This window comes from Lepisosteus oculatus, chromosome 1, assembly GCF_040954835.1.
Source record: "Lepisosteus oculatus isolate fLepOcu1 chromosome 1, fLepOcu1.hap2, whole genome shotgun sequence".
Classification (NCBI taxonomy): domain Eukaryota; kingdom Metazoa; phylum Chordata; class Actinopteri; order Semionotiformes; family Lepisosteidae; genus Lepisosteus; species Lepisosteus oculatus.
Window position 1 is genome coordinate 63,030,240 of NC_090696.1, and position 24,104 is coordinate 63,054,343.

The 24,104-nt window shown below is 37.9% G+C and overlaps 1 protein-coding gene across 1 annotated transcript in view; it reads left to right on the forward strand.

Moving 5' to 3' along the window:
* Window positions 1-20,308, forward strand: part of adgra3 (adhesion G protein-coupled receptor A3) — a 49,379-nt gene extending 29,071 nt beyond the window's left edge. The window contains exons 5-19 of the mRNA XM_069191155.1: window positions 349-420; window positions 2,242-2,402; window positions 3,215-3,428; window positions 5,143-5,307; window positions 6,906-7,107; window positions 7,990-8,139; window positions 10,110-10,271; window positions 10,905-11,105; window positions 11,551-11,758; window positions 12,450-12,658; window positions 13,263-13,387; window positions 13,660-13,783; window positions 14,719-14,864; window positions 17,794-17,889; window positions 18,624-20,308. Coding sequence (XP_069047256.1) covers window positions 349-420; window positions 2,242-2,402; window positions 3,215-3,428; window positions 5,143-5,307; window positions 6,906-7,107; window positions 7,990-8,139; window positions 10,110-10,271; window positions 10,905-11,105; window positions 11,551-11,758; window positions 12,450-12,658; window positions 13,263-13,387; window positions 13,660-13,783; window positions 14,719-14,864; window positions 17,794-17,889; window positions 18,624-19,908 — 3,520 coding nt within the window. The 3' untranslated portion in view covers window positions 19,909-20,308. The remainder of the gene's footprint in view (window positions 1-348; window positions 421-2,241; window positions 2,403-3,214; window positions 3,429-5,142; window positions 5,308-6,905; window positions 7,108-7,989; window positions 8,140-10,109; window positions 10,272-10,904; window positions 11,106-11,550; window positions 11,759-12,449; window positions 12,659-13,262; window positions 13,388-13,659; window positions 13,784-14,718; window positions 14,865-17,793; window positions 17,890-18,623) is intronic.
* The last annotated feature ends 3,796 nt before the right edge of the window (window positions 20,309-24,104 follow it).

Consider the following 24,104-nt stretch of genomic DNA (forward strand, 5'->3'; position numbering starts at 1 on the left):
GAGTAATTCTCTAACCAATACTTAAACATTGTCCATCCAGCAGCTGCGGGGTTCACATTTATGCACTTCACCTCCCTGATAGATAAATAATGACCTTACATTTCTATGAAGGAAGAAAAATAAAAATCGAACAAATATTGTAACAGCTGAGTTGATCAATTTTCTCCTCAAATAATTGCAAAGACTAAGTCTTCAATTTGTTGAAACAAAATCATGCTTCAAAATATTATTAAACAAATACAATACAAATACAAATTGCTGTTATGTGCAATATAGGTTTATGTAGAAATAACTTCAAAGAAAATCATCATGGGTTAATTTTTTTTTTTTGCTTTTATTACCTTGCAGAAATCTTTCAGGGAACATATTTTCTTCTCTGTCTCAAGGCATCTTTGACAGTCTTGACTCCTTGAAAACCCTGTAAGTATAGGTTTTAATCTTTTGTTTTTTTGTGGGTGTTCTGCTCAGTTAAGATAGATCTACTCTATGCTGGATGAAGGTGAATATTCCCAAACCCTTGTATGTAAAGTGGATGCGAAAGCTTCTAAAGCACAACTAATCCTCCATAGAAATTAACAACTTCCTTCTCAAAGCTTAGTATTAGTTTTAATTTGACATCAGTATGGTCCTGGAGTGCTCAATCATTCTCCATTCTTGTGTACAGTGGCTATCAAAAGCATTCACCTCCCCTTGGATTTTTTTTGTTCATTTTGTGGTGTTACAGTATGGAATCATAATGTATCTAACTGGGAGTTTTTGCCATTGAATGACAGAAAACACTGTATAATGTCATAGTGAAAGCTAAATTCCACAGATCCTACTAAATTAATTATGAATATGGAAAATAATTGCAGAGAGATCCACCACTTTTGAGTCAATATTTGGTAAAGGCTTGTTTGGCAGAAATTACAGCCATGAGTATTCTTGGATGTTTCTGCCGACTTTGCACATTTGGACACTTTTCCAAAATTACGCAGACTCCCTTCAGGATGGATGTGAAAAGTTGGTGAAGCAATTTTGATTTTGGCTTTGCCTGGGCCACTCTGAAACATTGACTTTTTTTTCTTTTTAAACTGCTTCAGTGTGGCTTTGTATGTTTTGGGTCATTATCCTCCTGGAAGACGGATCCTCCCCAAGTCCCATGTCTCTTTTTTTGCTTATCCATATTTGCTTCTATCTTCATAAGTCTTCCCGGCTCTCATGCAGCAAAGCATGCCCATAGCATGATACTGCCATCAACATACTTCACAGTAGGAATGGTGTTCTCAGGATTATGTTAACTGTTACTCTTGAGCTAAACTAAACTGTTGCATGTGTTACTCTTGCACTAAACTCTAAACATCTACTTACCATTGAGGCCAAAAAGGTCAATTTTCTTCTCGTCAGACTATAGAATCTTATTATACTTGGTGTCAGAATATAGTTGAGATTTATATGAGTTTTTGTCACTCTCCCATGAATCCCAGATTTGAGAAGCACACAAGCAATTATCATATGCACACTGCACATCTCAGCCATGGAAGACTGTAATTCCTTTAGAGTTGTTACAGATCTCTTGTTGGCCTCCCTGACTAGTGCTATTCTGGTCTGGATACTCAGTTTTTAAGGACATCTCATTCATCACAGTTTTACAGTTGTGCCATATTTTCTGCACTTCTGTATAATGGACTTCACTGTGCTTTGAGGAATATTTAATTACTTGGAAATGTTCTTAGACCCTTCTCCAAATAGTGCATTTAAATAATGGTCCCTTTGTCTTCGTGATGTAGGTTTTTTTGGGTGCTGTACTTATCAACTGTTGGACCTCACAGAGATGGGTATATTTATCCTAAACCCATGTTAAATACCCTAATTACACAGAGGTGGACTCCATTCAACACTATGTGACTTCTAAAGACATTTGATTGCACCAGAGCCTATTTAGGTGTAAAAGGGGTTCGGTACTTATGCATTTATATATATAATTAATTTAGGAGGATCTATAGAATTGTCACCTTTGTTTTTATTAGAGTGTGTTTTATGTTGATCAGTGACAAGTAAATACTATACATTGTGATTCTATATCGTAAAACGGTAAAATGTGAAGAGGTCCAAGGGGGTGGATACTTTTGTTAGCCACTGTAGTTTACCTTTCTCTGGGTAATTTGTAACTCTCAGAAAGGTTTCTCTGATAATTCTCAAAACGGTGTTGGCACAAGCATGTATAGGCGTCGATTTGCTTAATTTATATTTTTGTTACAGAGAGTTTCAAACGCCGTACCTTCTTTGTGACTGCAACCTGCTGTGGTTGATACGCTGGATGAAGGAGAAGAATGTCAGCACGCGGGGAACTATATGCTCGTACCCGCGTTCTCTCCAGGGCCAGCTGGTGAATGCTGTCATGCCAGACCGTCTGACATGTGGTGAGAAGCACTTTCAGCATGAGGTCCTGTCTGCTTCCCGCCACTCTGGGGATATCTTGAGCAGAAAAACATCACTGTGTTGAGATTTGTTTTTGAGTGCCTAGTAATAGCGCTATTTTAGATACCATGGCTTTTATTTTATATAGTCATCATAACGTCAAACTGGGGCACTTTCAAAATTTTAATGGTACTAAATCAAATGTTTAAGATTGAGTTCATGGCAGTGGCTCCTGTACTGCACACATCTGTCACAGCCATTCATATTTTGATACACTGCTTGTGCCAGAGTCTCTCAGAGTAAAATTAGATTTGATCGGAGAAGTGGTGTGTGTCTGATGCCATGACCCAGGTCTAAGCCATAGAGCTTACCATGTGCTGAGTTGCCACTTGCAGTTGGTTTGAAATATGGAGTCACATTTCTTTTCTATACTTTAAATGTTATGCTGAATTGGGGAAGAAAAGCTTAAATATATATGTTCTGCATGTACGAAAGTAAATTCAAAAGGCAGTGTTTGAAGATCTTAAGGAATAAGACTGGAGTATTGCCTTATTATGAACCCTAGAAATAGGTACATGTTTTTAATTGAATTATTGCATATCGAAGTTAATACTGTTGTTATTTTTATGGTTTTTATAGATGACATCCATTTTTAAAGTCTTACATAGCTTTTTAATTCATTATATGTTGTGTAAAACCTGATGTGAAATTATATGTTCTGTCCCCCACTAGAAAAACACTGATGCTGTTTTATGAAGTGCTCAGTTAGGCACTTGGACCCATCGTCACTGACACCTGATTTCGTTTTTTGCAGATGCTCCCCTTGAGCTGCCGTCTTTCCAGATGACACCATCTCATCGTCAAATTGTGTTCAAGGGTGACAGCCTGCCCTTTCAGTGTATGGCTTCCTATATCGATGAGGATATGCAGGTTTTGTGGTATCAGGATGGAAAAATAGTGGAACCTAATGCTTCCCTGGGAATTTTCATTGAAAAGAGGATGGTGCAGAACTGCTCATTGATTGCAAGGTAGGAGTATAAAGACTTAACCATTTTAATGCACAAGTTCACATGACAAACTGAACTGAACTTCAAGGTTTAAAAAACACCTTCTTTCAAGTGTGGATTATTTTTACCAGTAAGAGTGAAACATTGTGTGTTTATTTTTGTTAGATTAAATCTTAAGTATTTAAAAAGCCAGAATTTAATTGGGATGAAACTTCTCCGTTGTTGTGTAGTGCAAACCAGTGGGAGTGTTACAGATACTAATCCTAGATGGAACTGTAATCCATCTCGGGTGGGAAGTTTTCAGCAATGCTGGGTATCCTTTGATGTTTACCACACTATTCAGGGTACAATTTGGGATTGTTACATCAAACTCCAATCTGGGGACATGAGCCCTCGGTTCCTTACTGCTAATCCATAATTTACCTTTCATAGTAGTCAACTTTGAAAACGTTAAGCAACAAGTAAAGGTCTATTCCGTGCTAAAAAGAGAAGAAAAGAAATGCAACATTTTGGCTCTGGAGCTGAGGTGTCACCTGAAAAAGGCTCCAGCTGAAACGTTGCGTTTCTTTTCTTCTATTTTAAGCAAGGAATAAAACTTTACTTTTCCTTAGCAGCCTAGGCATGCTAACACAGCTACCTACTTAAACAACTTTGGAAATGTACTGTGCTTTGTCTGGAAAAGAACATCATAAAGATAAGAAACAAGAGGAGGTAATTAGGCCCACATTGCTCATTTGTTTTTGTGAACATTTCTTGAAGGATTCCGGGAATTGACTTTAACAGCGTTAACACTTTGGACACTTTGTTCCACACCTCTGATATACTTGGCTAGGGAAAGTACTGCTATTAGGTTCGAAAAGTTTGTTTCCTTTTTCCTTTTGGGTTCTGATTTCACTATTGGTCCTTAAGTACCCTGGGTACTAGAGGTAACGTGTTAGTGATTACTTTTATCTTAATTCTTTAAGGCTTCTTTAAAGCTAGCTATAAGTTGTTGCAGTTGTTTGAACTGCTCACAGTAACGCCAATATTTTTTTGTAAATTGGTGACCAAATTGTGCACAGTGTTCTAAACAAAGTCTTACTAATGCATTGTATACCTTCAATATAATTTATCTTTTTTTGAATTCTATGTATTTCACAATATATTCTTTAACTTTGGTTGACCCTTTTTACTCATTCATTTCACTTCACTTTATGGATGAAGACATTGAAGCGGCTTCCTTAAGCTTTCATTAGTGAAATGCAAGAATGTCTTAGTCTTTGTTTTAGATTTATTGCAGAAATGTGCCCCATTAATTCCAGAATTCCGTTGCCAATAAACAAATCTTGAATGCGGTCATTTTCTATATGGTTATCATAATATAATGACATGACTTCTTTTGACGTGGGATTTGTGCTTCAAGAAAGTAAATATAGCTAGACAGGTGAGAAGGTAAAGCTGGTAGATATATTTCATGGGGGCATGTAGACTTTTTTTAGTGCATTGTGAGTGAAGTACATATACGATTTAAGACACACTTTTGCTGTGCTTCACTGCTGATGTCTCTCAGCAATGTGGGATTTTTTTTGTGTGCAGATGGGAATTTGTAAAAACTGTATCCCTGGTTATCCTCTCTGACATTTCTTTATTTAATGTGCCCTTCAAAGGCAGTGTTAAAAAAATTAATTTCATTACAATTTATAGGATTGTGGGGAGTGGGTGTCAATGGAATTAAGCCCCTGCTTTCCTGTTGCAGTGCCCTTACCATTTCCAACATCCAGCCTGGCTCGACGGGAAACTGGGAGTGTCGTGTGAGGACAAGTCGAGGGAACAATACCAGAACCGTTCACATCGTGGTCTTGGAGAGCTCTGCTAAGTACTGCCCTCCAGAGAGAGTGGTCAACAACAGAGGAGAGTTCAGGTCAGTGCCAGCTTCTCCACACATCTACCCAGCCCATTTTTACATACCTGAAAAACGATTCTATACTTTTAAGTTCTTCACCAACAGGTATTGCTGCGCGTAGTTCTTAATACCAAACATTTTGGGATATGTAGATGTTTTAATTTTATTGTGTGTTTTGGATAGCAAGCGGGGCTTATTTCCTTTGCTGAGACTTTTTTGTAGAATTCAGTATTGAAGAGGAAAGCAACACAAAAAAGAAGTTTGGCTTGTATACAATCTCAAAGAAATAAGTACTTTTTGTAAACTTTTCTTATTTCTAATCAAAAGGGCATTTACTGTTATTGCATTATCGACTTGTATAGTGCAAATTATTTTATCATTCACAGTGTAGTTTCATCCCTTGAATTTTGTACATATTTAACTGCTGATTTAGCTTCAGCATAGGGTGAATTGTGTAAATGTTTTCATTCTATATCTTATATAATAGAGGTTTTCATTATCTGACTTTGTTGTGTGTGTTAACATTTTTTAATTTGCAAATTGAGGAGCTCTTCACAGCACGATTTGAGAACAAGTGTTGTTGAATTCCATGGCAGTGTAAAGAACAGAGCTTTTGGCTCTTGAAGGTGTCTTGAAGGAGTCTTCTTTGAGTCTTACAGCTGAAGAATGTTACACATACCTAAAGAAAGCTTCGTAGCTGCATTTTGACCACTTTTCAGTCTGGAATTAACCTGTATTTCTTATTTTGCTGACAAAGCTCCCTGCTATAACAATTTTGTCAAGTTCAGTATTTTACCAGATAAGCAGTTGAGGATTATTCGGCTATATAGTGTCCCCTAGTGACAAAAAACAGAATGAGGTGAAGCACTGAAATCTTCAATATGTTGCGTGTGAGGGGGGTGATGGGAGGTTTTGAGTTGGCAGAGTCACATCAGCACATCTGTGTATCAAGGAAGTAACAACCCCAGGGTTTCTTTTTTAATAGCGTGTTTTATTATAAGAGGGATGTGTATTAAAAATTCTGCCACACCATGTGGAAAATTACAAAAAAGTTCTTTTCTGTGTGATTGAACTCTCCTCTCTGGAAGGGAATGATTTAGAAATGCATTAATCTGGAGTATGATAAAAACCTTCTCACACTGTTAAAACTTTTTGGAAAAGAGCACCGTAATGTATGATAGTGGAGTTTTAAAAAAGTCAAATTAATTGGTGCCATTTTTTTACGTTCTTTGTGTACAAGTGAACTGTTTAAGTTAACCACTTTGCCTGTAAACTGAGTAAAGAGCGGAAGCCATCTGGGCTTTAAAAAGTTGTATTCAAATATAAACTTTTAACGCTAAAATGTGCTAAAAGTTTTTTGAGTAACAAAGGTTAATGGCATTAAAAGTTTCCCATAGTTAACAATTTTACAGTGTTGCTCATGCTACTGTACAGCATGGAGGACATAGTGATTTGAGGGAGTGAGAGTAATTACGAGTTCTTGAACTTTAGATAGGAGGAGTGTCTTAGGAGAACCAATAGACACACTCGGATAACACGCATTTGGCAGGGGGGAAACGCAACGACTCAAGCGATTCCTGGGATCTTGACATCTCCCACGTGACCGTCTGTTGTAGGTGGCCAAGGACTCTGGCGGGTATCACTGCCTACCTTCCATGCACTCGATACTCTGCGGGAAGTGGGATCTACCCTGGCTCTTCCCCTGATGACAGGAGAGCCTGGCGAAGGTGCGACAGGGGTGGCTTTTGGACAGAAGAAGACTACTCTAAGTGCCAGTATGCCAACGATGTCACCCGTGTGCTGTACATAATCAATCAGGTAATTTTACTGCACTGTGAAATGGCCTCTTTTGCACATACAGCATCCCTAAACTCTTTTTGGCGAGTTGGATTCTCCAGCCTTTGAAAATCCAGGGCCTTTTTTCCCCCTTAAAGTTCACCACTTTGTGATTTTTAACACCCGTTTTGCAATTCTAAAATTTGAGGGCTTTAGCTTTTGCTTCATTGTAGTGTTCTGGGAATTTGATCTTTGAAATAGTGATACAAGTAACTGTGGCAAGGAGTTTGTGATCTTAACACGCAAGCCTTCTTCTGCCAAGTTTATGTAATCATTTTGTTCAGATTAGTTTAGTTAATGTTCTTTGTCTTTGGATATGTATGTAAATTGAAAGCCGGAAGCAGTTATTTTAAAAGAGTATTTTTCAGCAATTTTTAGATGACTTGTACATCTTGGACATAAAGCAATATGTTATCTATATATAAAGGCAGTATGTCCAGACATTCTCAAACACGGCATACATTATATTGCCGACACCTTTTACTAATCCTCTTCATGTAATATATTTTAATTATTAATGGATGTAAATCAAAGCATGGCAAAGACCTCATTTCAGACTATTGAATTCACTGCCTGCCTTCCATGAACCCTGATTCTTCTTCAGCTTACTGGAGAGCTTTCAAACTATCGAAAGTTACAGAGCCTTGTGGGTTAACGATGCTCATTTTTGTTCCATTTTGGTCCACGTTGTCTTCCCAGGAGTGATAAAGATGTCTTACTGCCACATCCACAAGCTGTAAAAAAAGTTCACCCAAAATAGAACCTATTTTGAAAGTAATAATGCGGCTCTGATGAATGTAAGTGATATCTAGTCTCTGCAGGTATTGAACTGCTGTGTTAAGGTGGATTGCTTTGCCTTTGCAGATGCCTCTAAACCTGACAAATGCGGTGACGACGGCGAGGCAGCTGCTGGCCTACACCGTGGAAGCGGCCAACTTCTCTGACAAGATGGATGTCATCTTTGTGGCTCAGATGATTGAGAAGTTTGGAAAATTTGCCGAGAAGTATAAAGAGGTATATCCACACAGATGGTAGCTACAAGACAGTTTGTCAAAAGCCAGATTCTTCCTCTCTTGATTAGATGAGGTCATATCAGGGTTATCCCTGTTGTTTGCTGGTATTTAAATAGCTCCTTTGTGTCATGTGTGAAGAATAGCTATCTTCTACCGTTCCCCTTCAGTTCTCACCTGTGGAAACATTAGTGAAATATACTAATATTCTGCCTTATTTCTCTGTAAAATCCAAACTGCTGTAAATCCTTAAGTTTGGGGAACAAAATGGTTTTTAATGTCAGTGGTACAGTGGAGAGGCATGCATGTTGCTCTTATGTATAAACTGTGTTGTGTTGTTTTTTAACCTTTTTATGTGAAACAGCTACTGTCTGCTCCCTTGTTTTCATTATTGATTTTAATTGAGTTTATGATAAATAGCGTTTCAAACAAAGCCCTTACAAACATTTTCAGTGATGATCCACAGTTTGCAGCTCTGGGGCCTGACCTCCAATTAACTCTGTTAGTAGTGAGGTAAACTGTTTGGAGCAGCTGTGTTATTGTGTGTGACAACTTCCAGGAGTGGGAAAAAACGACATTCAATCAGTTTGCTTGCACTCTGCCACAGCTCAACAGGCTCTTGCTAGATATCCTCTGACGTTCATTTATTTTTTTTGTCAAGATGGTTGATAAACCAACCAAAGAAGTGTTGAACAGTATAGCGCTGACTTTGTAATGCCTGGTTTTGGTACATTATCCACTTACAAAATTAGATTTCTTGCTGATACCCCCAATTTAACGAGCTTGCTTTATACAGGTCCCTATCATTTGCAGTTGTCCAGACTTAAGACATTCTGTGTTCTTCTCTTGTCACCTGCTTTGTGTCATGGCCTTCTCTAGATAAATGGCTTCTCAAAGTAAGCTGGAGAAAGGAAAGGGATTTCTTTTTTAATAGAAAAAAGAGCACCTGCATTTTGTTGCTGTGGGAGAGATGAAAGCAATTTAAAACCTGCAGGAGGAAATGATAAATCACCCAGTAATAATTGCCTGCTGCTTGGTTTGTCCTTGTGGCCCTGTGCAGTGCTGAGGTGTTTAATCTAAGCTCCTGTCTGTAACAGCTGATGCTGGCTCTCCCTGCTTGCTGTTGCAGCTGTCACAGAGCAGCTGTGCTCAGCCTGTGTCAGGATTTGTCAGTGCTTTTTCAAGACTCCTTTTTTTTTTCCTCTGCCCTGCTTGTGTGTGGAGGATAAAGCTGCTCCTTCTTATTAATCCATCCTGAAATCAAAATCAGACCGTGCGATAACAACCTTGTGAAGTTGATGCCAAGAAAGACTCAATTTGTAACTGTTATCTGTTTTAAAGGATTGAGTTTCATCCAGCTGGAAAGTGACAGTGGCTGGAGTGTCTCATTGTATGATACCAGTGGAAAAAAATCAAGATTTTCCATTAGGTGAAATATGAAGTTATACCCGAAAGCTGTAAAAAGTGAAAACTGTAGAGGAGTTCTAACTTGACACAGGCAATAGTCTTCACCACTGGTGTTTCATGGTCTATAAACTCCCAGAGGAGTGTATGGATAACATCTATAAAATACTAAATTAAGTGTTTGAAAAGCTTTTTTGCTTATGCTGAAGACGACAGATCAAGTCCTTTTTGTGCTTGACATTTTTTCTTTAGATTGTATAGAATACTGAGTGTTTTGAAGCCATACTTCCACTGGCAGAAAAAATACTAAATCTCTCCATTCACCAAGGTATGATTTTCAACTGGGAAATGAGATATAATGTAAAAAAAAGTAACGAACAGAAATCTGCAGTGTGGTTTGTATGAATTGCTTGTTAGATTGGTGGCAATTTGTTTCAGGACAATGGGCCAAATTTGATCTTTGTTTTACCGCGGTTATCTAAAAGACAAATAATTTTAAACTGCAGAGAACAGCTGTTTTGTGAGGTTGTGTGTGTGAGCCCGCTAGGCAGAAATTTTCCTGTTTTTCAGCTGGGAGATGTTATGGTGGACATCTCCAGTAACCTCATACTGGCTGATGAGAGAGTTCTGTGGATGGCTCAGAAAGAGGCTAGAGCCTGCTCACGAATTGTGGAGTGCTTGCAGAGGATTGCCAGTTATCGACTGGCCAGTGGGGCCCAGGTTTATTCCACTGTGAGTAGAATAAACTCATCTTTCTTACTTTTTCTTACTTACTTTTTGTACCAACATCACTATTAAGCAAAAGATTTGCTCCATTAATTTCCCTACGATGTTGAATACTGCATCTACTATAAGACATGGCCATGTACAGTGCATATCTGTTCTTTCTGGTGTTTTTATGACTGTATCTCAGTGTGCCTCAAATCCAGTCACTTTAGCCTTTTCAATATTTTCTTCATCAGCCAGTATTGTCATATTAAATCATTTAAATTTTTTGCACTGATGAATCCCTGAAAATATGAAGTGTTAATCAGTTGGGACTATATAATACATGATCCTTTACATTTGGAAGAAGGGAAAGTCTGTCATTTGAACCATCAGTGTAGAATATTTTTCTTCTCTAAAGTTTTTATCATTGACTCTATAACGAGCTTTAAGATCTTTGTAATACAGCTCACAGGTTTGACATGTTGTGAAAATGTCACAGTTGAATATGTTATCGTGGACATTTTTCTTGAGATGTTAATCTTATATACCTAATATACATGGTTACTTCCCAGAGTGAATAAAAGATTAGATACCTGAAAACAAAATATTGTCTGCCAAAGTGAAAAGAGTTTGTTAATTGTATCTTGTCTTTGTTAGTACTCTCCGAATATTGCTCTGGAGGCGTATGTGATCAAGGCCAGCAGTTTCAATGGAATGACCTGCACGGTATTCCAGAAAGTCACCCCAGACCGCACAGGACTGGGCGAGTTTAGCAGGAGGGACCCAGATATGAATCTGGACAAACAGCTGAGCTTCAAATGCAACGTCACAAGCACTCTGTCTAGCCTGGCGCTTAAGGTAAGCATGTATCATAAACTTAAACAATTCAATTTTATTTTTATAGCACGAATTGAATTTGGGGTTCATATCAGAAACATAGATTTTGATATCTAGGAAAGCTGTGTGCACATTCGCTTAAGATTTAAATGTGTGGCAATGCTTAACAAACGTTTATCATTATTATGACAATGGACAAATATGATTTTGAAACCATGATTGTAATATTGGGAGAAAGTTAACCTTGTGCTTCTGTTGTAAAATTGTGTCCATGTTCTTTTGACTTATTGAAAAGCGATTGTGTTGCTTAGGAATATACCTATCCAACTTTTAAAGGTATTATAGCATCAGCAAGACAATGATCTGTTTTAGTTGCTTTTTTAAAAGATGAAGGAGAGCAGCAGTGACTACTCAAGTGCAGCAAGCTCTGGTGACTAAATTTCTTGCCTGCTCTGAATTTCTTCAGAACACTATTATAGAGGCCTCTATCCAGCTGCCTTCAACTCTGTTCTCTCAATACACCACTGCCGGCCAACCAGATGAAGCCTATTACAAGCTACAGCTCCTAGCCTTTAGAAATGGAAAACTTTTCCCAACCACCGGGAATTCGACAGTGCTGGCTGATGACCGGAAGAGGAGAAGTGTGGCAACCCCTGTCATCCTCGCAAAGATAGGTGAGCTTGGTCAAGACATATAGATCGAATTTTGATAAGTGAACAATTGGATTTGTCTGAGGCTCCGAGTCCACTTTCATGTGGAATGACTTAAATTAATTTAACAGAAAATAAGCCATATCTTACTTCATCCATTAAGGCAGTGTATGAAAGCGTATGTTGCTAATACTTTCGCAATGAAATCTTTGAAAGGGAACAATATGGATTTTAAATAAAAATTGAATAAAAGTAAATGTATAAATTGTTTCTTAGTTGGATATATCAACACTGCAGGCTACAGTATTTTGTCCATGGCCGGTCAACTTTTTTTCTTGACATACAAGCGTGGAAGCTTTCTATGTCAACACAAGTAATTTGCTTAACGAGGCTATGATCTATGAATAGAATAGATTCTGCATTGCAATCATTGCCATGTCCAAAAGTAAGGTCTGTTGCTGCAGCTTGGACATGGTATAGACACAGCAGAGAAGTGGCTTTTCCACCCACTTTGGACCACACCTGCTTATCTTTGGTGGTTCCAACACGAGTGATGTTCGGACGAACGCAATGACTGCTTGTGGGGAAAAAAAAATACACCTTTGACTAGAGTTTAAAGTGTTGAAAACTGAGATGTTGGACTAAAACCCGGTACATGCAGATGGTTCCCAGTGGCTGTGAGAACAAGGATTTTCAGTGTAATTTTATGCTGCAGATGGGTATCCTCTGAAAAACCTGCGGAACCCAGTGAATGCCACCCTGCGGCGGTTTGCCCATGGTGTGGACGCGGTAGCGGCTTACTGGAACTTCAGCCTCCTCAACGGACAGGGGGGCTGGGAGTCGGAAGACTGCCGCATCCTCTTCTCTGATGACAACTTCACCACTATTTCCTGCAGTTCACTCAACAACTATGCAGTGCTAATGGTAAAGAAAAATGAATTGATAAACCATCGTTTGGTATTAGACCATTACATATAATGTTTCTTTCTATTTTACTTCTCATATATAATGACTAGCTTATTTTAATATAATTCTCTTTCTTTCAGAGCATGGATAATTTCATATTTAACATAATATTTCTGTTCTTTATCTTAAGTTAAATGTGCCTGTCATTCAATCATATGTGCAAATCTATCACGTTAAATGCACAGTGCAGCAGATTAAATCTCGTTAACAGAAAACCTTCAATACGAATGTTTTTTTTCTCACGCGTTCTTAAATGAATATATTTTAGCTCGGATGAATCGAAAAAGCAAGAAATCCTGACTTAATTTTGATGTTATGGTTCTATTTGGGGAGGGAGCTTTTAAAGTATGGTGTAAAACTGCATTTTGAAGTTTTCTAAAATAATTCTACATTTTTTTTATGGCTCTGCCACCCAACTTGTCTCCTCCTGCATAGGGGTTTTCTGGCTTGCACTGTCCTCAGCTTTTTGAAACCCTAAGCAAGTAATAGGTTGGCGTAGTCCTTTTTTTACAACCCTGCAAAATAGATTGAATTGTGGGGTGTTGTGTAACTTTTTTTTTAGGACCTAAGTGGAGGAGAGTACTTTACCTTAACAACTGAGCTGCTTCATCCAGTCATCTACGCTACTGCCGTGATACTTCTGCTGTGTCTGCTGACAATAATTGTCAGCTACGTGTACCATCACAGGTAAGTCAAATATACTGTAGTTGAAGTATCTGATTATTCACCTTCTGCAGTCTTATCTTACAAGAGTCAAGTAAGGATAATCCGGAATTTCTATAAAATCCCTAAAGGAACTGTCTAGTTTTGCCAGGGTTAATAAAGAATTAAGAATCGTGGAAAAAAAAATCAAACGGCTTTTTTAAAGCTGTTTATTATTGTGTTATAGAATTTGACAATCCAAGATTTTCCAAGGATTTTGTTTCCGCATTGTTCGTAACTGTGCTTTGATTTTCCAGGTCTGTCCGAATCAGCCGGAAGTGCTGGCACATGCTTGTTAATCTGTGCTTTCACATTCTCCTGACTTGCGTGGTATTTATCGGAGGCATTAATCAGATGCGCAACACCAGCATTTGCCAGGCAGTAAGTTGCATTTTATTTTGTTTCAGAATCTTGATGAAGCATGGCATTTGAGAAAAGAATGGGAACTAGTAAAACACTTCAGAATGCCTCACTATTCACACCCTTTATATCATAAGATTTAAAGATTATAAGATCTTGTTAGGAAAATGTCACCAAAAAAATCTTTATTCCTGTGGATAATTATGTACCAACGTTTATTCTTTTCAATGAGATTTATTAAAAATGTAATTCAAGCTATTATTTTGCTTAATTTTGCGACTCAATAAATTTGCTTAACAGTTTGCACAAAAGGGAAATCTATTAAGGGAAGCTGAAATGTTAGTCATCTTTTTAGGTGGGGAAAACGCGTATTTGACAGCAGTGATAACAAGAAAATATAACAGGACAATTGCGCACCATTTCCTACAGGGCATAACTTGGATGCAAGTAAACATTCATGTTTAGAATATTATACTATTTATACTTCTGTATTCACTTCTCAAATTGTTTCTGCAGGTGGTAATTATAATTAAATTACATGCTGTATTGTCAGTGCTGTTTGTTGGCGAATGTTTTGCACATATGTAACAGTAAATGTTTAATGTATTATAGAAGTTATGGGAAATATCTGGAGAATTCTACTTTCTAGGCTCCTTTACAGCAGAAAATCTGACAGCACTTAGAAGTCATTAAGAATTTGTGCAGGTTAACACTGAATTACTTAATGCAAGCCAGATAAGCAATTGAATGCAGATCTTATATACAGTATCTATTGTCAGTATTTGGTTAGCTTGTAAAATTGGTATAAAGGGGTATCTAAGTGGTACTGTATGTGCATACTTCATGCAGTTAACTATCTGGAATATTTAAATTCAGTTAGGATCATCAAAAATTGATTCATCTTCTCTTGATGTGGTGTAATTGTGACTCGATTATAACTCATTAATTTTCCTCAGGTGGGGATCATTCTGCATTACTCCACACTGGCCACTTTGCTGTGGGTGGGCGTGATGGCCAGGAACATCTACAAGCAGGTGACCCGGAAGGCAAAGAGATGCGAGGACCTGGACGAGCCCCCTCCCCCACCGAGGCCCATGCTCCGGTACGACCGCTGATCGAGCTGTGACCAAGCAGTCGCTGCGTTCTCCTCCGTCCGTGTCGGAGTGTCGCAACACTTTTCTGAGCACTTCGCGGGAAGTAAACGCTCAAACTGCAAAATATGTCGAGTTTAATCGCAGGACCTTTTGCGATGGGGGAAAATTATGTAAATACTGAATGCGTTTGGAGCTGCTGTTCCTCACCTTATGTAAATAGCTATTCTGAACTGCCTCTTGACTAGATCCAATAAAAGAAACTAATATTCAGTAAACATGGTGAGCTGAAAAGGCTACTCTTGGTGCAGAATGTCTTTGACCACAAGATGTCAGTAATGATCATTCTTGAGAATTATATCCTTGTAAGTAATGCCAAGTACTCACAGAGGCTGGGTTTTTGCCTCTATTTAAAAGTGGAAAAGATCATTGTGTTTTATAACACAGCTACACTTTTTAAAATATGGGTTTTAGTTGTCTGGGTAAAAAAAAGACAACTACTCATAAACAAGCACTCAGACTCCGTTAACGACACCCTAAACGTCTTCATTTTTTGTTTATATAGAACAAATACATGGGAGAAAATATGTGATGTAAATATTTAGGTTTGTGATAAGAAATGCACTGCATTAATAATTTTCTTTAAGCTTAAAACATTAATTTGCTCAGTAACATAGTAGATTTAATGTTTGAAAATATGAACAGAAGTTATAAATGACTCATATTTGAGTCTTTCCACTGCTAATTCATTCAAAGCAACTCCTCAGGGTTATTCATTATGATATTATTTTAACAGATGGTTATTCACTGTTATTAACTACTTTGGGTCAGTAGTTCACAGATTAAGAAGATTACTACATTACAGTATTGCACAGACTGCATTTTGTCTGTATTTGCTGCCAACTGTATATATTTACTATAAATATGAATATAGCAGTGACGCACAGGAATTTCCTGGAGTAATCTAGTTTTCCATTTTTAATATTTGTCTAACAGTAGATATTGTTTTAATATAAATAACAGAAACCGGATGTCCAGACATGTACATGTATACGCACAGTGCCAACGTTTACATAAATGTTATAAAGTAGTGATTATCATCATAATACTATCCATAAAAAAACAGTCAAATAGTAATGTGTAATTAAACCAAAGCCACCCACATTTTCCCAAACAAAAGAAACAGTGAACATATTACTTGATTTCCATACTGCCATGAGTATAAAGGATGTCCTTGGGTTGATTTGTACACATTTTCAATTTGTTGAGCAGCTTTGAGAAAGTCTGTTTTTTGGAGTTTTGTGGTAATTGATGTTATTGAGGAAAAGCACAGGTACAGTAGGTGGTACAAAATGTGGCTTTTTGTTACATTGCACGGTCCTTGATTTTTACCTCCAACCAAATGCTTGTGAAGCTGATAAATGCATTGTTTTAAAGGTCTTACTTGACCAAGTATTCTGTTGTATTTATAGAGATAGCCACAGCCATTTCTTTTTCTTCCCTGTGACATGAATTTGAACCCGGAAAGTTTTGTCGATCTTTTTCTTAATGAAAGACCCCTTCTGAGAGACACTGCACAAACACGACTTAAACATTCTTTTCCAGAAACATCTGTTGCTTTGTCCAGTTGCCAGGTGTATTTATTGCAAATTTTAGTCCTCTCCATGGGCTACATATTGTTAATCAAAAGGCATATCTTTGTTTTGTTTTTTTTTGGCTGTTTAATGGTTAGTTCGAGAGAAGCCCTAGACAGCTCCATTTATGACGGGTTCTATTGCTACTAGATGTTACTCTCCAGTTGTGAAACTAATATGCTGTGAGAGAGTATAACTTTTTACTGTTAAGATGACTGATTCTTTTAATACATACTTGCACACTTGCAGAATTCAGATTCTTTCAGGTTTCTAAAAAGCAATGATTTATCCAGCAAATGAGGATGTCTGGAATACAAAGAACTAGTGTTTTGAAGGCTTCATTAGTCCATTTGTAATGTCTCAAAACAACGTCAGTTGTTGTGAATTTAGATTATCAATGAGACTAATACCTCACAATTTTAAATTTCTCATACTTCCATATTACATGTTTCACAGCATGCATCTTTTTTGGTGTTTGTTTTACAGGGTTCTTTATTCAGAAATACCCTTTTAAGAAAATGGTCTGTTAAAAGCAAAGTTTAATAATAATCCTATTTTTCTCTTACAAAAACAAATGAACAAACATAGTCACACACACGTTTTAACATCTCACTTTGCTGTTTAAGCAATTTGGATCCTTTGAGTGTTACTGTCTCAGTGCCCATCATTAAAAAGGAATGCTCAGACATAATCCATAGGGAATCTTCCTGCAGTCTTTTGGTAGCTCATGACCCTGCATTTGGAAATCTCCTGTCTACAGTGTTGGAACATGGACACAAAAGCATGCCGTCTTGTACTGAGTGTTGACATGGTTATTCAAACAAAAATGTCAACATGTGTGAAAAATAGCTTTATGCTGTTCTTTTGGAAAATGTTAAGACTTTGGTGACATGGCAGTGTTTTGGTTATGTGTGCATGATTAACTTGAGTTAATATTTAAGAGTTGATGACACATTTTAAGGGTTGTTGAAGGATCTCTCTCTTCAAACTGCCAATGCATCATGGGGCATATACATATTTCACCTTACTTAACTACCTGTTGAGTTTCAATATATATGAATTGGTCTCGCTGTAAGATATTTAAATTTATTTTCTTGTCTAAATTGAATTGCCTAAATCGAATTCCTAGCACATTAATGATATTACTAAACTGCGTTGTCTTCATCACCCTCAAAAACGTGTGGTGCACCTTTAAGTCTGATGTACGTGTAGGGCTCATTCCTGTATGATTCGAATTAATGATGAAGAAAGGGAATATCTGTGTTACCGTGGATGAAATTAATGCTACTTTATCTTCTTCTTGCAGGTTTTACCTAATAGGTGGAGGAATTCCTGTCATTGTCTGTGGAATAACTGCTGCAGCAAATATAAAAAATTACGGAAGCCAAGTGAATGCACTATAGTAAGCACAGTAGTTCATTTAATAAGTAAAGATGAATTCCTTTAGTAAGATTGTCTGCTGCTTTCTGTTGTTGTAGAAGCCTTCATTTATCAACTGGTCTGTAGTGCTTTCAGCAACAAAACTTTGTTTTTCACTACATTTCTCAGAAATTTCAATAGGGAAGTGTTTGCCTCAAGATGGACATGGTATCTTTGAATTTCTTAGAGCTATATTAAAGTGTGTTGTTTTCCATCATAATTGCCACTAAACTAATTATGGCTGTCTATTTATAGATCTCACTTTACTTGCTTGCAACTGCTGTTTCTAAAGCTGTTCATCTTTGACGTGACAGCTGTTCACAGTTACATAACAGCAAATAGCAATTTTATATCTGCAGTGTAGAAGTATTTGATTGAAACTTCCATTGTACAGAAAAATCAATGAATCATCTCAAGATTTAATAACAGATGTGGTGTTATTAGAAAAAATATAAAACAGTATATGTACCATATTTTAGAATGCATACTTTAGTATAACCTTATTGGGTTTTGTTTTTGCTCACCCTCAGTTTTGGCTATTGATGTTTCCAGTTCACACTATAACAATGATCATACATAACATTATAAATATTAAATCACCATTCCAACCTGAAGTTCTCGTATATAAATAAAACCAAAGAAGGCTGGTTCATTAGATTGTGGACACCATCTAATTGTCTTTCGCAAAAATGTAATGTTTAAACTTCAATCTTTCAGCTGTTGGATGGCATGGGAGCCCAGCCTTGGCGCGTTCTATGGCCCAGCGGGATTCATCATCTTCATAAACTGTATGTATTTTCTTAGTATCTTCATCCAACTAAAAAGGCACCCGGAAAGGAAGTATGAGCTCAAGGAGCCAGCAGAGGAGCAGCAGCGCTTGGCAACCAACGAGCACGGAGAGACCAACCTCAATGACTCTCTGTCCATCTCCCAGGGCAATTACTCGGCCGTCTCTCTGTCAGCCCTGGAGAATGAGCACACTTTTCCAGCACAGCTGTTTGGTACTAGCTTGACCCTGCTGCTGTTTGTGGCTTTGTGGGTTTTTGGGGCTGTGTCGGTCTCGCAGGATTACCCAGTAGACCTCATCTTCAGTTGTCTTTTTGGGGTGGTGGCATTGGGCCTGGGTGCCTTTTTAGTGGTCCACCACTGTGTCAACAGAGAAGACATGCGCCGTTATTGGATCTCTGCCTGCTGTCCTGGGAGAAGCACTTATTCTGTGCAAGTGAATGCTCCTCCAGTGGGTTCAAGCAGCGGGAATGGTGAGGCTCCTAAATGTGCTAACAGCAGCGCTGAATCCTCTTGCACGAACAAGAGCGCGTCCAGCGTTAAAAATTCCTCCCAGGGCTGCAAGCTGACTAATCTGCAGGTTGAGGCGGCTCAGTGCAAGCCAAATCCTGCCCATAGCAATGGGGCAGCCCAGGTGGATAACAGCCTGACAGAGCATTCGTTGGACAATGAAATTAAAATGCACATTGCACCAGTTGAGGTTCAGTTCCGTCCAAATGGGCACCCGGGCAGGCACCATAAAAACAGGACTAGAGCCCACCGAGCCAGCAGGCTGACGGTGCTGAGAGAGTATGCCTACGATGTTCCCACCAGCGTGGAAGGGAGCGTACAAAACGGCTTCCATAGAAACCGTCACAGCAGCTATGACAGCCACACGAGAAACCGCCGAGCCGCCTACTTGGCCTACAGAGAGCGGCACCAGAACCAGTTCCAGCAGGACAGCAGCGATGCCAGCACCACAATGCCCAGACGCAGCAGGAGCACTGATAAAGGAGGAGGTGGCGGCACAGGGGAAGTAGGCTGTGGAATATCAGACACAAGCAAAGACAGCTTAAAGCAACCAATCCTTGAAATTGAGAGCCAGAAGTCATATGGCCTGAATTTGGCTAGTCAGAATGGACCACTTAAAGACAGTGGGCAAAATGTGCCATTAATCAACGCAGATAACACTGGCAATATAAGGACTGGCTTATGGAAACATGAAACTACTGTGTAGTGATCATTTCTTTTTAATACCACCCTATTTACTATTCCCTGAACTGTGAAATACATTATTTCGAGCTTTAATCACTGTTTAAGTGTTCTGCAGGTGTCTAAAATATTTAATGTATAAAAAGTCATGATGATTCAGTACGTGAAGCTGTCATGCTTGTATATTTCAGTAAAATGATAAGAGTGTGAAAATGAGTCAAGTCACACTTGATTGTACGAGGGCACGTTTATCACACTTGTAAATTGTCTATTTTTTATATTGTCGGATCCTGTTTAATATACTATTTGAATTTTGTAATTTTTATATGTGACACTGCATGATTCGTGCTGTTGCCCTGTGAGTATAACGGGGGCAAGTCAATTCTTTTTTCATAATAAACAGAATGTGTTCAATTGCAGTTAAACTCAAGACTACTGCATCACTTGACATAGTAATGACAAGTACTTGTTGGTCTGAAGTATCTGAAGTTATCAGAACTTTTCCAAAGATGGCTAGTTAATTGGAGACGTTTCCAACTATAGGACTCCTATTATTATATATATATTTAAAATGTTTATTTTTTTTATACACTCTCAAAACACCAATAGGAAACAAGAATGAAACATTAAACATTAAAAAACCTGCGACAATGATAAGAGTAGAAAACATATGAAATCTTTACATGTCAAAACTAAAATAATGAGTTATATGTGTTATACTGTCCTGTATTTAATTGGGGCCAAGGTCAGTCGAGACAATTTGTCAAGACCCATCATCCTTATTTGGTGGAAATCCGGGAATAAATGACAAGTTATATTTATGTCAACTCTGTGGTTACTTGGAGTGCTGTGCAAGGAAGATAATTGGTGTTGTTATCTTTTAAAGTTTTAAATGCACACATTTTCTCAAACTTGGAATGGAACAAAATCAATGAATGCACACAAAGGAATGTGGCTGCCAACTTACATAGTACGATATGAAATTGCTCTTAGTCTTTGATTGCTAGTGACAACTCTCTTCTCACTCCTGAAGAAAGCTCCACAACTGGGACCATGTTAAATTTTGCTGTTAATATTTTAATTGCATAGATCTGCATTATTGTATCACATTATTTTATTTATTTCTGAGTTCTGTGACTTCAGGATTATGCCCGACCTTTAAAAAATGCTTTTCACAGTCATGTCATTACAAGGGTTATTAAATTGCCTGCTCTTTATATTGAGTGACCTAAGCAGATATTGATTTTGATCATCTTAAACACAGCTCCCTTTTATGCATCATTCAGATAATCTAATGTGTTTCAAATTCCTCAAAAGGCAAGCCAAGGATTTTAATTAATGGTTCCCAATCTTGATGGGGGAATAATTAATTAATTTTTGGATGTTTAGAACTGCCAGAACACAAGATTTAACATGTCAAATTTGCCAACAAGTAGGTAGCTGTACCAGCATGTGTGGGCTGTAAAGGAAAAGGTAAAGTTTTATTCCATGCTGAAAGGTAAGGAGAGAAACAGTATTTTTCTTTCTCGTTTCTTTCCTTAACCTTTCAGGATGAAATTTGCCATCAGTCATTCCAAAAACTCTATACCCCTGGTTGATTGACTTAGCCCTGTTTGTAGCAGTTTGCTCAGACTTCGTCACTACTTCTTTGAGAAGTTGCATTTCTGCTTGATGCAAGTAAAGCCCCAAAGGTTAATAATATTGATGAGGAGCTGTGTTGGAAATTAATCCTCTTAGAAATAGGGTCCAATATGTTGGGTTCCAGAAACAGATAAATGGCAGGCCAGATTATAATTCTGGTTTGGGTGGAACTGGTTGCCTTGACATAATTATAATTAAAGAAGCTTAAACGGTCTACATTCAAGAAACCAGAGGCATTTCAAGGCAGTTGATTTTCTGTGAAAGAAGTCGCTTCTAACCCAAGGTTTACACATGGATTAAAATACTTTAAATGAATCTCGAAAACGCTGCTATCCAGCAAATTTTAATACTAATTAATGATTTAATAATAATTATGAATTCTAAAATTGTTTACCTAACAGAAGGCCGCAAGGTCAAGTCTGGCATCCATCACAGCTTGAAATGGTCATATTGCTGGAGACCATGTTCACTGTTAACATGATGAACGTAGACCTGCTGCTCACCCAGGTAAGGTTAATCCTCCAACACATTTATAAGATTTGGTAGATGTTGCATTGTTTACAGGGCCTTTTGGAAGAATCCTTTCCTCAACTGCTTTGTTCAAAATTCAGATTTAGTTTTATTCAGCAGCCATCTGGTGGCTAGTAGTTTGTCACAGAGCCTTAGACATTAGTGATCTGTGATTCACTCTCCGCACTCCCTGACATTTATATGAGGTAATCTGTGTGATTTATGTATACCCTATATTTATCATAGATTCATTTTGTGCATGTTGCATAGCGTCTGCTTTTAAAGTACCTATCACCTCCGTTTCCTCTCAACAGGAGTTTAGGAGATTTCAGAAATATTGGGCTATACTTTGGAATGTAATCCCCTTAGCTCAGAATGGAATGATGTTATGCTATTGCTTCATTAAAATTGAACACTTTTAAATAGGAATTAGATAGCCCATTCATGTTTCCCCCACATATGTTATAGAAATGTAATCCTTTAAGCAATTTTTCTGTTTTGCTGTAGATGTTTGAGAACCATGGTTGTGAAAATCTGTTATCCGCAATCAGGAACAGTTAACAAGTAGAAACTAGTTTAACCCCATAACATAGCTTACCCCTCTCAGGCAAATGAAAAACCACTGTGCTTTCCAGATGCTTTCCTTTTCAGTATCCTTTCTAATTTGTATTGTATTAAATGCCTTGTTATTATATAATCCATCCATTTTCTATTTTATCCAATACAGGGTCACAGGGGAGCTGGAGCCTATCCTGCGGCACAAGGCAGGATACACCCTACATCGCTACAGGATGTATCGCTACCCTACAGGATACAGACCAGTCCATCGCAAAACGCACACAGCAACAAAACCAATTGACCTACCAGTGTCTTTGCATGTGGGTGGAAATTGGAGCACCCAAAGGAAGTACACATGAACATGTGGAGAATATACATACTCCACACAGGTAACACCCTAGGGATTGAACCCATGGCCTCAGTGCTGCAAGGCAGCAATGCTAAACACTGCGTCACCCTCCTATTATATAATCCACAGGATAATAGAAGAGAAGTAAATGTTACCAGCATAGCTTGTTTCCTTCAAGAATAAAACAGTCGGAACCGGTTAAAATCTTTCTCATTGACGTAATATTCTAACTTTTATTCAGAGAAAATATAGAATTTGTGATCTTCTTATTCCAAAATAAGGCTGAACTGCTGTACTAGTAGACATAAATTAGTTTCCATATCAGCAAGCCACTGCTCTGTTTGAATAGGCAAAGAAAAGTTCTGCTAAAATAATGCAGAAGGCCATCTCTAGTGAGAATATTGTCAAATGTCTATTTTAAAAGTTATGCAACTGATATAAAACGTGGTCGTTTAGCAACATTGTCAAAATCAAATATCAAGATGCATCTGGGTTTGCAAGTGAAGTATCATACACAGAAAGATTGTTCCTGAAAGGTCACAGGGATCATAGAACCATGAAACTACATCCATTCCTAAGCCTTTACTTCCGTTCCCTCAGATGGTCAATGCAAAGAAAATCCTCACTGCTTAACACATAAAATGAAACATTCAGCACAATTGTTCTTGGTGTTCTCAAATGGTATGAACTGGAATGAGTTAAGGTTGAGAGCAAGGCATAGGGAGAGATGATGTCTGAGCTTTCATCGCTGCTAGCAGATAAAGGGCATGTCCTATATCCCCTGTGAAACCAATTGCAAGGTGTTTGTGTACTTTGTGTTCATCAGCTCTAGATTTTTTTTTGCTGTTGAAAGAATCTTTCATCCTAGTTCTATGCAAGTGTTCCTAACGGATCTTGAATGGCAGCTCAATTCCAACAAAAACTTAGAAAGGTCTCGGAGTAGTTCTGCATTGTAAATAAAATATTAATTTTAAAAAATGTATTTTGTGTTGTTTTTTTTAATCTATGAGCAGTCACATAAAACGTTTTTGTAAAGATCATAAATTATGGCAGTACAGAAGTTTCTTTCAGACTAGTGTTGCAGTTTCCACAATTTCAGGCAAAGGAGTAGGACAAGGCAGCCCACACTTGACCTGGATGCCATGTGAACCTTGAAACCTGGG